This window comes from Nilaparvata lugens, unplaced genomic scaffold, assembly GCF_014356525.2.
Source record: "Nilaparvata lugens isolate BPH unplaced genomic scaffold, ASM1435652v1 scaffold6278, whole genome shotgun sequence".
Taxonomy (NCBI): domain Eukaryota; kingdom Metazoa; phylum Arthropoda; class Insecta; order Hemiptera; family Delphacidae; genus Nilaparvata; species Nilaparvata lugens.
Window position 1 is genome coordinate 1 of NW_024092038.1, and position 14,916 is coordinate 14,916.

The window sequence follows — 14,916 nt, forward strand, 5'->3', positions numbered from 1 at the left end:
TGAAACCACCAAATATTTTTAAATGAGCCAATGAAATGTAATAGAACTATAAAATTGGAAAGAAGGTTAGACCTATCCAAAGAGTAAATCAACTCAAATCAAGTATTATTAGCGATTAGGAGTAATAGCATTATCAACAACGATAAGAAAACATGTATTATTGTGATTTAATAATTATGAGAACCCATTGGTAAGATCAAAAAATTATAAAGCGGCATAATTATTATTGGCGGATTATAAAAAAAAAAAAAAAAAAAATAAAATGCATGAACATTGAGGTTAGAGTTACTTGTTTACGTTTTGAAAAGAATTAGTCGATCTTGGATAAATCGATAATTATTAGAACCAATACTGAACGAATCAGCTGATTATTCGATCAACCCATATGACCGGTTGAATCATATAAAATTCACTCATAAAGGATATATTATGTATACTAAAGGAAGTCGATGTGTAGAAATACAAATAACTATTATTTCTGTATAAATATTTATTATAATCCAAAAAAGCATGATAAATCAAGAGTATACAAAACTCATATAAAAACTAAATGTATTATCTATTAAAATCGTATGTTACGATTTATTTATGAATTCAATTTAAGATAAATACTCCATATATTTGTATAAAAACTTCTTTTATTTAATTTTTTCTATTATAAAGCCGAGGAAGCCCTGATTCCCAAGGCAACCAATTGTATTGAGTCTATTAAATTGAAGGCCAATCAGAGAGTAGCTTACAGAATTATTCTAGGAAGAGGCAAATTTTTCTGAAAACCTCTTTCTTCTGGCTTAAGATCCCAACCCGAGAGGATGCACATGGAGTTTAGGGTTTTTTCTTCTTCCTTTTAAAAAATTTTTAATGAATTATTAAGCCAAACCCTTTTTTAAATGTAATGTATGTTTGTTGAATGTTAATTATTTGTGAACTCAGTGCTGTCAAGGAGTTCGTAATTGTAAAGATTCCCATAAAAATAGCTTTAATTCGAAAGAAACTTATAAAAATCTGGATCACGCGTTAGCCCAGCAGTGACGAAAAGGAGCCTACCTAATTAATTATTGGAAATAATTAATTCAATCCACGAGAACATCTAGAACTTCAGTCAGTGAGTGATAAGTCAAACCAAATGAGCTCATTTTTTCTACGTTCAGTGGGGGTAATTATTAAAACAAAAAGCGCTATTCCAATTAATTAGAATTAAAATAAAAAGTCACCACGTGTTGAACAATATCACATAGTCCATAAGAACATTTTATAAATTTATTTAATATATGTAGGAAGCTTACTTCCATGCACAGCCCGAATTCATATAAATCCCTGAGATCTCATGTTTGAATATTAATTTATTAAATATTAATTTTGTTTATTGAACAAAGTATACCATATCAAACTTATAGACCGAACAGGTTTTTATTGGTAGAATTTTGTATTGACTGGAAGTCTAAGTACCAGTATTAAAAATAATATATTTATGAATTTGAAACTCACTATTGTGAATGTTAGCAAAGCCTGTGATAATTATTCAGATTTTAGGAATAGATTATTTAAGTGAATTATAGAGATATTGAATATTTTATGCATATCTGTTTTATGGGAATATATTTTGTGTTTTATGTCAGCATACAAACTTATAGAATTTTTTATTATATCCCAACTCATCTCGTGTTATATAGTTTGAGCTGTTTTGGTACCAACAAATATTTAGCAGCACTTAAAATCATAGAATCAAATAATATTAACCTTATTCAGAGCACTCAATATTTATCATCCTTTGATGATATTCATTCTATCAGCCAGAACAAGTATATTAAGAAATTATATTAATAAGGTTCCAGTTATATCATATAAGGATCCAGAGAGCTTCAAGAACTGGCGTTGTAAGTTCTAAGGAATTTTGAAAGGGTATATTGGTGAATACTTGTATTCACGACGAGCGTTTTAAGAATCAACTAGAAACAACTATAGTTGGTCCTGATTATTCTCTAGTGGTACATGGTTACTGATAATCAGTCATCAAATATTCTTTTAATTTCCTTACTGGTATTCTTCAAGAACTTCATAGAAGCAGCGGTAAGAATTACCAATTACCGATCACTGAACCTTATGGTGATTATTTGTATTTATAAAATTCATGTTTCTACCACTGAGCTAGAGCTGAGGTTTGAACCCAGTAATTTTGCGAGCCGGAAGGCCTTAATTTTTTGTGAATTTATTCGCAAAAGAGGGAATTTAGAGACTGCTCTTATAAATACCAGAAACATCGTATTATCTGTGAAGGAATTACAATCCACAACTTCTCACAATAGCTTCATAACGTGGGACTCTATCATAAGAGATAACCCCCCCAGGAGCACAACTTCACACAATGGCACCCAACCAGTGGAGCGTGATGAAAAGCTTACCTACTCAATCTTACTATCAATGATTAATGAAATTATTGATAAAACTGAAAGCTGCAAGAAACATAATCTGAAGTTGTTTCGACAAGATATATCTGATAATCTATTGTAAGTTCTGGCTAAAATAATTGAGTTGCTCTTCAAATTAAAATTTTTCAAGCTGCATAAATACAGACAAACTGTATCACACGAGTTTGATAACATAATTCTCATAATAGAGAAAATTGGATGGAAATTTCCATAAAAGTCTATAGTAAAATTTTGATTTTGATCTTTGAATCTAGACATTGTATGCTGACCAGGGTTATAGGTTATTTGAGGCATTATAATACTATCGTTATTCAGGAGGATAAGACCCTAATTAGAATTTTAAGAACTATATTAGTGTAATTTGTAAGCCATATCTGTCTATGTTGATAAGCGTACCTGTAGCACTCGAAGGTCTTTTTGTAATATATGTACATGACACTTGAAACTTTAACACAACACAATTTTATCCAGAATAGGCACTATCACTGAATCCATTTTAATATTCCTGAGACTTGGCAACACACTTGGCTATTTACTCGAAGTATTCCATAATAACGTCACCATGAACCAGTCACCAGCTAACTCGCAAATCTCCTACTTCAGCGACCACCCCCAAAACTATGTAGCTACGACACCGGCCAATCAACAACCACAGGACAACGTCGCGGAGACCCCACGAGAGAGAGAGGGAGGCAGCATATGCTCCATCAGTTTCGACCCGCAAAACTTAGCCCAATTGTCTTCTACGAAGATTGATAACGTCGTCGATGCGATTAATTCCGATGAGAGTCCGGCTGAGGGAGATGAGGGAGTGAGGGCGTCCAACCCGGTACCGGCGTCTTCGCAGATCGCTCCAAGCATCGCCGAGGGAACGGAGAGTGCCGCCACCCAGTCGCCATCCGACGTGACCAGTCAACCACCAGCCGCCACCAACCTGGAAAAACGCAATACAACATTAGACTCTTCAGTCGGTTATGTTACCAATCTTATGGCAAATGAGTCTACAAACGAAATACAACTCATGTTCAGTCAACTCTTAGCAGGACAAGCTAAAGGAGCGGAAACAGCCCGGGAAAACAGCAAAACTATCAAAATAATCCAGGACAATTGGAAGAAAATGCCAAAGTCCTACAAGAAGAGATCAAAACAGTCAGACAGGATGTCAAAGCTATGGATGAAAAATTTTCTAGCTTCAGGGAGGAAGTGAGAAATATAATAGATACCAAAATAGATACGCAATCTGCAGTCATCAAAAAATTAGAAACTCGTATAGATGACGTCACCTGTCAAATAAATGAACGGTTGGATGACGTACCAAAGGAAGTTGAAAAACAGGTGGACGTATTGGGTAAGGAGCTGGGCACCGCTATCATGGGAACTGTCATGGGAAAGGTGTTAGAAAATAAGGGCGAGATGGAGTCGAAAGTGGAGGAGAATAATAAGAAAATAATAGAGATAGTCAAGGAACAAAGTAACGTGCAGGCATGTATGGCAAATTTAGCGGAGGAGGGGGCAAAATCAAGTGAGAGATACGGCATGTTGGAGAATGCTATAGGCGGACAGCAGTTGAAGCTAACCGGATTGTATGATGAAGTGAATACACATAAGAAAATTATGAATGATAAATGGATCGCAAATGAAGAACGAGTCTCCAGAATAGAAACACGCATGGAAAATATCCCAGTCAGTCGAGTGCAATATACACCGAATGAAGTAGTAAACGGCACTCAACTTTTTCAAAGTCTTGGAAAATTCGATAATTCCCATCGTCATATGCAACCCAGACCGTTCATAGATCAAATAAAAGCTATTCAGGAATTGATACCCACCTCTTGGTTAGTATGGCGTTTCCAACTGTCCAGTCTATTACTCGGCGAGCCACTGATGTTTTTCCAGAGCCGGATGCGAGATATCAATAGCTTGGAGGACTTCATCTCCCAATTCCTGCAGCAGTATTGGAGTAAACGTAAGCAGATGGACGCACTATCAGAGATTATATCATGCACATATGATAATAGAGGCAGACAATCATATACTGAATTTGTAGCTAAGATGATGTGCAAGAATTCGCAACTAGACGAATCTTTGGCGGATACATCATTAGCAAATATATTAACAAAAAAGCTTCCTTACAATGTTCGCATGACACTAGCAGTATCTTCGATTTCCAGTTGCAAAGAATTAATGGAACATTTACACTGTATCCAATCTGTTACTTCTGAATCCAGTCAGTTAAATGACCGTACAGGAGATTTCAATCATTCTCATCATAATAGCAACAGCTTCAGGAAAAATTATAACGGTGAGAATCAAATGTCAAATGTCGGAGCAAACACTCGATATCAAAAATACCCTGAAAATACTAGCAGAGGTCAATCGTTTGAAAACAGTTCTAGAAATAAATCTCAATATTACAATAATAAACAACAGGATAGAGGAGCATATTATGATGGCAGAGATCGCTTGAATGGGAACAATTACAAACGAGATGGAGATCGTAAGAATCAAGGTGAAACGCATCAAAATCATAACCGGACAAATACATCTTACACAGTAGCACATACAACAAAAGCAACCCAAAATCAACATGCAAATAACCCACCACCAAATCAAGAAATAAGCACTTCTAAAACTACATGACTATATGATACCCCCAAAGCAAAGGATAATTATTCATCTACCAAATTAGAGGAACAAGCCAAACCTCTCCACATAGACACCACTTTCCGGGACGATCAGCGTGAAACACTCTTAGAAAACCCTGACGACACCGATGTGACATCAGACGGCCAGCTACAAACTTATATCGAATGCAAATTGTATGGGACTAAACTACAAGCCCTGATTGACAGTGGCTCGCAATGCTGTTTATTACAAGAGGATATGTTTTCGAACATCAAAGATAAACATGCAATAGCTATACTACCCCTTACCAATGTATACATTTCCGGTATTAATCCTAGCAGAAGAATAAGAGTAACCACTCAATGTCTCTTAGAAGTGGAAATAGAAGGAGTTATATTTGAATATACTTTCCTGGTGTTGCCAGTCAAAGGTCCATCAATGATAATAGGCGCTGATTTCTTACAGTATTTCCGAACCTGTTTGAATTTCCGTACATTGAAATTCCATGCAAGCCCTGAAACCACCACCACCGAAATTATTACACCTCTCAGTTTAAAAAGACATCCTGGAGAAAATCGGATAGTACAATTTGCATATCACATGGAAGGCGTTCCTAGGACTTGGGGTATTCATGAAATGGAAGAAACCATGGAGCATTTTGAAGTGTTGAGTTTAACGACGACGAATGACGGCGTGATGGATAAAGAGATTTCCTCTGAAGAAATGTTTGAAAAATTATTGGATAGGATAAACTGTTATGCTGAATGGGATCTAGATACAAAAAACAGTGTTGCGAAGGTTTTCATTGAAAATAGAGATGTCTTCTCAGAACAGCCAGGACTAGCTAAAGATTTTGAATGCCGACTCAAAGTCAAACCTCATGAAGCCTATTACCGAAAATCTTATCCAATACCATTTACATACCGCCCGGCAGCTATAGCAGAGATAGACAGAATGTTAGAATTGGGGATTATTGAACCATCAAGCTCTCAATATAGCTTACCAATTGTTTGTGTTGCTAAGAAAGACGGTACCGTGAGATTATGTCTGGACGCGCGAGCACTTAACAGCATTTTGGAAGATGACCGTGAGAGCCCAGACCAGATAGAGCAGGTGCTTCAAACCTTTAGTGGGAAGAATGTATATTCTACAGTTGACCTAAGCGCAGGTTATTGGCAGATCCAGATAGCGGCAGAATCAAGAGATTATCTATCATTCTTATTCAACGGAAGAAATTACCGCTTCACTCGCCTAGCTTTTGGACTGAGGAACGCCATGGCCATATTTATTCGTTGCCTTCGTCAAGCCGTAGGAGAAGATGTCACGGATTTCTGTACACTCTACGTGGATGATGGAATTATTTCTTCAACAAATATTCAGGACCATTGTCAACACCTAGATATAATATTTCGTCGTCTCATCAGATGTGGACTCAAATTGAAATTATCAAAATGCGAATTTTTTGCACAACAAGTCAAATATTTGGGACATATCATCACCCCGGACGGCATCTCCCAGGATAGCAGTAAATTAGAAGCCATCAGAAAATTCCCTTCACCAACCAACCGAAAGCAACTACAGAAATTCATTGGATTTCTTCAATTCTATAGACGTTTCAACAGCCGTATGTCACACTACACTGCCCAATTAAGTCACGTATTATCTACCAACAAAGCATGGAAGTGGACAGAAGCAGAAGAGAAGATATTTCGAGAATTAAAAGAAGCTTTCCTTGAAATAGTTGTATTAAGTCATCCCGATATGAGCCAGCCATTTTACATAAATGTAGACGCCTCAGATTACGCCATAGGAGCAGAAATATTTCAGAAAAGTGCCGAAGGAGATAAGGGAGTACTAGCTTTTTTCAGTAAAACCCTAAATCCAGCACAAAGACGCTATTCGATTACTGAAAAGGAATTATTAAGTATAGTAGAAGTCTGTAAAAAATACCGCACGCTACTGTTGGGAAATAAAATTTATATCAATACCGACCATAAAGCTCTTACATTTTTTAAAACAGCTAAATTAAACCACAACAGACTGTCAAGATGGTTTCTCGCTCTTCAAGAGTTTGACCTCGATCTCACACACTTACCAGGAAAGCAAAATCAAACAGCCGATTTTCTATCCCGAGAATTAGATGCCACTTACTGTAACGACACAAACCTGAAATGCTATGCAATGGAAATGGACGAAAGCATACCATATCCCGAAAATATCAAACCTCAAGTCTACAAGAATACACTAACACCCAGAAGGATTCAGAATGCGCAAAAAGAAGACCCTAAGCTATCCCAAATTTTAGAAATACTGGAGGAAGGACCATCTGAACCGCCCCACTACCTGCGACAGTACACGCGATACCGTGGATTCCTATTTCACCGCACCACACCACAAGATTATAACTGGAGAATCATAATACCTAAGGAAATAGCGGAAGAAGTGATTAAGGAAACGCATGAGAGAATTGGCCACTTTGGAGTAAGAAAAACGATATGTACACTAAAAGAAGCCTGTTATCTGAAAGGTATGCACAAAAAGGTAGTCAAAGTGTTAAGAGCATGCGACCTATGTCAGAAAACCAAACATTTAAAATATCAAGTCAGGGGAGCAATGATACCTATATTGCCGACCGCCCCATTGGAGTTAGTATCAGCCGACATTTATGGTCCTCTACCCCTAGCACAACATGGGAAGAAATATATATTCGTATTAACATGCACATTCTCTAAATACACCATGTTCTTTCCCATCGGTAAGCTAACAGGAGAAGTCCTAGCAAATTGCATAGTGAATAAGTGGACTCCGCAAGTAGGAAAACCTAAGCGCATTCTATCAGATAATGCATCATATTTTTGTAGCAAACCATGGAAAAGAATACTTGACCTGGCTGATATAAAAATATCTCGAACTTCCACATATTCTCCTAGTTCGAACCCCGTGGAGCGCCGCATGGCAGAAATCTCACGATTCATGAGGGCGTACTGCGCTGAAAAACATCAAAGTTGGGTTAGATATCTACCGTTCCTGGAAGAATGTTTCAACAATTGCATCAATGAAAACACAGGATATACACCAGTAGAGGTTATTTTCGGAGAAAGAAATAAAATGTTTATTGAAAAGTTAATAGATTTCCCACCGTCGAATGCTTTAACTCATCCTAACCTAGACATCTGTCACATTGTACAACAGAGATTAGAAAGGTCAGCGACCTCACGAAAGCATTATCATGATAATAAATCCAAGCAATTTAAATACAGTGTCGGAGATGAAATACTTTTAAAAAGCCATAGATTATCCAATGCATTGGAAAAAACTACCAGAAAATTCTTCCATATTTATACTGGACCATACAAAATTGCAGCCGTAACTGAACGTAATACAGTTCAGTTGTATGAAGAAAGCAAACCAAATTTAACTTGGTGGGAAAATATTTCTAATCTCAAGCCGTATTATCGGGACAATAAGCGATAAGGATATAAACAATAATATTTTGGTTAAACGTCATTGGCCTACCTGACAAGATATACATACCAGACGAACGCCAACAATAAACTTAATTAGCAGACGAGTATCCACTTCGAATAACAACACCTGAAAATAAAGAAATAAAAAATTTAGAAACCATTTTTAACACCTTTCTTATTAATGAAACAAGAGAATAAATAACTTCTAATGTTAAAAGCCAACTTACCTTCATGTAGCAGGAAGAGACATCAAGATGGCGACAAGTGACAAACCGAAGCCAACGTAAACCAGCTGTCCACTACGAAAACCAGAGTAGTCAATGCCTATTAAATCATCAAAGTTGATACCCCGAATAAGAAGATCAAGTGTCATATAAATGTGAATTGCATGTAGAGATATTATAAAAATATTATATTATTATTATTTATGTATAAACTATTAAGAAAATCACTAAAATTATCCGCCAAATGATCAAACCGCATAGTTACCACCAAAAGCATTAATCCCAAGTCTCAATGTATTAGAGGAATAAGAAGTTCTTGTTGATAAAACCTACCAAAGATTATCCTTAAAAATATCCATTATATGAAAACAAAGCCCAATTTCTGCAAGAGAATGAAATGAAAATGTACAAGTCACTGTTCTATGTTGAGGGAGAAAATATGTTATACTCTGCAAGTCGGAGAATTACCAGTTTGTTAGGTTGGCAATGATTTTGCACCAACGTTCAAATGTGCTTCTGGCCTGAGGGCGGAGCGTGGATTAGAAAAAAAATTTATATTATGTATGGAGGAGGAGATAGTTTATATTGTGTATTGTGTGTAGAAGGAGATTGGCCGATGTAAGGCGTATGTATTTGAATTGAATTTATTTATTGTTGTATATGTTGTTGAATTGTTAGGAGGTAGGATTCTCAGTAGAGTTATTAGCAGACTTTGTAACATGTATGATTTCTGATCCAAAACCAACTGGATCATAAAATTTATATTATATTCTCGAATTGTCGTTTTAAATCAGAAATCAGAGGGCGTTTTGTGTCACGTGGTAATTTGAAACCACCAAATATTTTTAAATGAGCCAATGAAATGTAATAGAACTATAAAATTGGAAAGAAGGTTAGACCTATCCAAAGAGTAAATCAACTCAAATCAAGTATTATTAGCGATTAGGAGTAATAGCATTATCAACAACGATAAGAAAACATGTATTATTGTGATTTAATAATTATGAGAACCCATTGGTAAGATCAAAAAATTATAAAGCGGCATAATTATTATTGGCGGATTATAAAAAAAAAAAAAAATAAAATGCATGAACATTGAGGTTAGAGTTACTTGTTTACGTTTTGAAAAGAATTAGTCGATCTTGGATAAATCGATAATTATTAGAACCAATACTGAACGAATCAGCTGATTATTCGATCAACCCATATGACCGGTTGAATCATATAAAATTCACTCATAAAGGATATATTATGTATACTAAAGGAAGTCGATGTGTAGAAATACAAATAACTATTATTTCTGTATAAATATTTATTATAATCCAAAAAAGCATGATAAATCAAGAGTATACAAAACTCATATAAAAACTAAATGTATTATCTATTAAAATCGTATGTTACGATTTATTTATGAATTCAATTTAAGATAAATACTCCATATATTTGTATAAAAACTTCTTTTATTTAATTTTTTCTATTATAAAGCCGAGGAAGCCCTGATTCCCAAGGCAACCAATTGTATTGAGTCTATTAAATTGAAGGCCAATCAGAGAGTAGCTTACAGAATTATTCTAGGAAGAGGCAAATTTTTCTGAAAACCTCTTTCTTCTGGCTTAAGATCCCAACCCGAGAGGATGCACATGGAGTTTAGGGTTTTTCTTCTTCCTTTTAAAAATTTTTAATGAATTATTAAGCCAAACCCTTTTTTAAATGTAATGTATGTTTGTTGAATGTTAATTATTTGTGAACTCAGTGCTGTCAAGGAGTTCGTAATTGTAAAGATTCCCATAAAAATAGCTTTAATTCGAAAGAAACTTATAAAAATCTGGATCACGCGTTAGCCCAGCAGTGACGAAAAGGAGCCTACCTAATTAATTATTGGAAATAATTAATTCAATCCACGAGAACATCTAGAACTTCAGTCAGTGAGTGATAAGTCAAACCAAATGAGCTCATTTTTTCTACGTTCAGTGGGGGTAATTATTAAAACAAAAAGCGCTATTCCAATTAATTAGAATTAAAATAAAAAGTCACCACGTGTTGAACAATATCACATAGTTCATAAGAACATTTTATAAATTTATTTAATATATGTAGGAAGCTTACTTCCATGCACAGCCCGAATTCATATAAATCCCTGAGATCTCATGTTTGAATATTAATTTATTAATTATTAAATTTGTTAATTGAACCAAGTATATCATATCAAACTTATAGACCGAACAGGTTTTTATTGGTAGAATTTTGTATTGACTGGAAGTCTAAGTACCAGTATTAAAAATAATATATTTATGAATTTGAAACTCACTATTGTGAATATTAGCAAAGCCTGTGATAATTATTCAGATTTTAGGAATAGATTATTTAAGTGAATTATAGAGATATTGAATATTTTATGCATATCTGTTTTATGGGAATATATTTTGTGTTTTATGTCAGCATACAAACTTATAGAATTTTTTATTATATCCCAACTCATCTCGTGTTATATAGTTTGAGCTGTTTTGGTACCAACAAATATTTAGCAGCACTTAAAATCATAGAATCAAATAATATTAACCTTATTCAGAGCACTCAATATTTATCATCCTTTGATGATATTCATTTTATCAGCCAGAACAAGTATATTAAGAAATTATATTAATAAGGTTCCAGTTATATCATATAAGGATCCAGAGAGCTTCAAGAACTGGCGTTGTAAGTTCTAAGGAATTTTGAAAGGGTATATTGGTGAATACTTGTATTCACGACGAGCGTTTTAAGAATCAACTAGAAACAACTATAGTTGGTCCTGATTATTCTCTAGTGGTACATGGTTACTGATAATCAGTCATCAAATATTCTTTTAATTTCCTTACTGGTATTCTTCAAGAACTTCATAGAAGCAGCGGTAAGAATTACCAATTACCGATCACTGAACCTTATGGTGATTATTTGTATTTATAAAATTCATGTTTCTACCACTGAGCTAGAGCTGAGGTTTGAACCCAGTAATTTTGCGAGCCGGAAGGCCTTAATTTTTTGTGAATTTATTCGCAAAAGAGGGAATTTAGAGACTGCTCTTATAAATACCAATAATATTTTGGTTAAACGTCATTGGCCTACCTGACAAGATATACATACCAGACGAACGCCAACAATAAACTTAATTAGCAGACGAGTATCCACTTCGAATAACAACACCTGAAAATAAAGAAATAAAAAATTTAGAAACCATTTTTAACACCTTTCTTATTAATGAAACAAGAGAATAAATAACTTCTAATGTTAAAAGCCAACTTACCTTCATGTAGCAGGAAGAGACATCAAGATGGCGACAAGTGACAAACCGAAGCCAACGTAAACCAGCTGTCCACTACGAAAACCAGAGTAGTCAATGCCTATTAAATCATCAAAGTTGATACCCCGAATAAGAAGATCAAGTGTCATATAAATGTGAATTGCATGTAGAGATATTATAAAAATATTATATTATTATTTATGTATAAACTATTAAGAAAATCACTAAAATTATCCGCCAAATGATCAAACCGCATAGTTACCACCAAAAGCATTAATCCCAAGTCTCAATGTATTAGAGGAATAAGAAGTTCTTGTTGATAAAACCTACCAAAGATTATCCTTAAAAATATCCATTATATGAAAACAAAGCCCAATTTCTGCAAGAGAATGAAATGAAAATGTACAAGTCACTGTTCTATGTTGAGGGAGAAAATATGTTATACTCTGCAAGTCGGAGAATTACCAGTTTGTTAGGTTGGCAATGATTTTGCACCAACGTTCAAATGTGCTTCTGGCCTGAGGGCAGAGCGTGGATTAAAAAAAAAATTTATATTATGTATGGAGGAGGAGATAGTTTATATTGTGTATTGTGTGTAGAAGGAGATTGGCCGATGTAAGGCGTATGTATTTGAATTGAATTTATTTATTGTTGTATATGTTGTTGAATTGTTAGGAGGTAGGATTCTCAGTAGAGTTATTAGCAGACTTTGTAACATGTATGATTTCTGATCCAAAACCAACTGGATCATAAAATTTATATTATATTCTCGAATTGTCGTTTTAAATCAGAAATCAGAGGGCGTTTTGTGTCACGTGGTAATTTGAAACCACCAAATATTTTTAAATGAGCCAATGAAATGTAATAGAACTATAAAATTGGAAAGAAGGTTAGACCTATCCAAAGAGTAAATCAACTCAAATCAAGTATTATTAGCGATTAGGAGTAATAGCATTATCAACAACGATAAGAAAACATGTATTATTGTGATTTAATAATTATGAGAACCCATTGGTAAGATCAAAAAATTATAAAGCGGCATAATTATTATTGGCGGATTATAAAAAAAAAAAAAAAAAAAATAAAATGCATGAACATTGAGGTTAGAGTTACTTGTTTACGTTTTGAAAAGAATTAGTCGATCTTGGATAAATCGATAATTATTAGAACCAATACTGAACGAATCAGCTGATTATTCGATCAACCCATATGACCGGTTGAATCATATAAAATTCACTCATAAAGGATATATTATGTATACTAAAGGAAGTCGATGTGTAGAAATACAAATAACTATTATTTCTGTATAAATATTTATTATAATCCAAAAAAGCATGATAAATCAAGAGTATACAAAACTCATATAAAAACTAAATGTATTATCTATTAAAATCGTATGTTACGATTTATTTATGAATTCAATTTAAGATAAATACTCCATATATTTGTATAAAAACTTCTTTTATTTAATTTTTCTATTATAAAGCCGAGGAAGCCCTGATTCCCAAGGCAACCAATTGTATTGAGTCTATTAAATTGAAGGCCAATCAGAGAGTAGCTTACAGAATTATTCTAGGAAGAGGCAAATTTTTCTGAAAACCTCTTTCTTCTGGCTTAAGATCCCAACCCGAGAGGATGCACATGGAGTTTAGGGTTTTTCTTCTTCCTTTTAAAAAATTTTTAATGAATTATTAAGCCAAACCCTTTTTAAATGTAATGTATGTTTGTTGAATGTTAATTATTTGTGAACTCAGTGCTGTCAAGGAGTTCGTAATTGTAAAGATTCCCATAAAAATAGCTTTAATTCGAAAGAAACTTATAAAAATCTGGATCACGCGTTAGCCCAGCAGTGACGAAAAGGAGCCTACCTAATTAATTATTGGAAATAATTAATTCAATCCACGAGAACATCTAGAACTTCAGTCAGTGAGTGATAAGTCAAACCAAATGAGCTCATTTTTTCTACGTTCAGTGGGGGTAATTATTAAAACAAAAAGCGCTATTCCAATTAATTTGAATTAAAATTAAGAGTCACCACGTGTTGAACAATATCACATAGTTCACAAGAACATTTTATAAATTTATTTATATATGTAGGAAGCTTACTTCCATGCACAGCCCGAATTCATATAAATCCCTGAGATCTCATGTTTGAATATTAATTTATTAAATATTAATTTTGTTATTGAACAAGTATACCATATCAAACTTATAGACCGAACAGGTTTTTATTGGTAGAATTTTGTATTGACTGGAAGTCTAAGTACCAGTATTAAAAATAATATATTTATGAATTTGAAACTCATTATTGTGAATGTTAGCAAAGCCTGTGATAATTATTCAGATTTTAGGAATAGATTATTTAAGTGAATTATAGAGATATTGAATATTTATGCATATCTGTTTTATGGGAATATATTTTGTGTTTTATGTCAGCATACAAACTTATAGAATTTTTTATTATATCCCAACTCATCTCGTGTTATATAGTTTGAGCTGTTTTGGTACCAACAAATATTTAGCAGCACTTAAAATCATAGAATCAAATAATATTAACCTTATTCAGAGCACTCAATATTTATCATCCTTTGATGATATTCATTCTATCAGCCAGAACAAGTATATTAAGAAATTATATTAATAAGGTTCCAGTTATATCATATAAGGATCCAGAGAGCTTCAAGAACTGGCGTTGTAAGTTCTAAGGAATTTTGAAAGGGTATATTGGTGAATACTTGTATTCACGACGAGCGTTTTAAGAATCAACTAGAAACAACTATAGTTGGTCCTGATTATTCTCTAGTGGTACATGGTTACTGATAATCAGTCATCAAATATTCTTTTAATTTCCTTACTGGTATTCTTCAAGAACTTCATAGAAGCAGCGGTAA

The 14,916-nt window shown here is 34.0% G+C and overlaps 1 protein-coding gene across 1 annotated transcript; it reads right to left on the reverse strand.

The window, feature by feature from the left end:
- Positions 1-1,395: 1,395 nt before the first annotated feature.
- Positions 1,396-8,742, reverse strand: LOC120356254. The gene is made up of 3 exons (XM_039445163.1): positions 8,571-8,742; positions 4,259-4,373; positions 1,396-3,363 (listed from the first exon to the last, which is right to left on the reverse strand). The coding sequence occupies exons 2-3, from the start codon at positions 4,361-4,363 to the stop codon at positions 3,157-3,159; spliced, it is 312 nt and encodes a 103-aa protein (XP_039301097.1). The 5' UTR covers positions 4,364-4,373; positions 8,571-8,742; the 3' UTR covers positions 1,396-3,156.
- Positions 8,743-14,916: the final 6,174 nt, after the last annotated feature.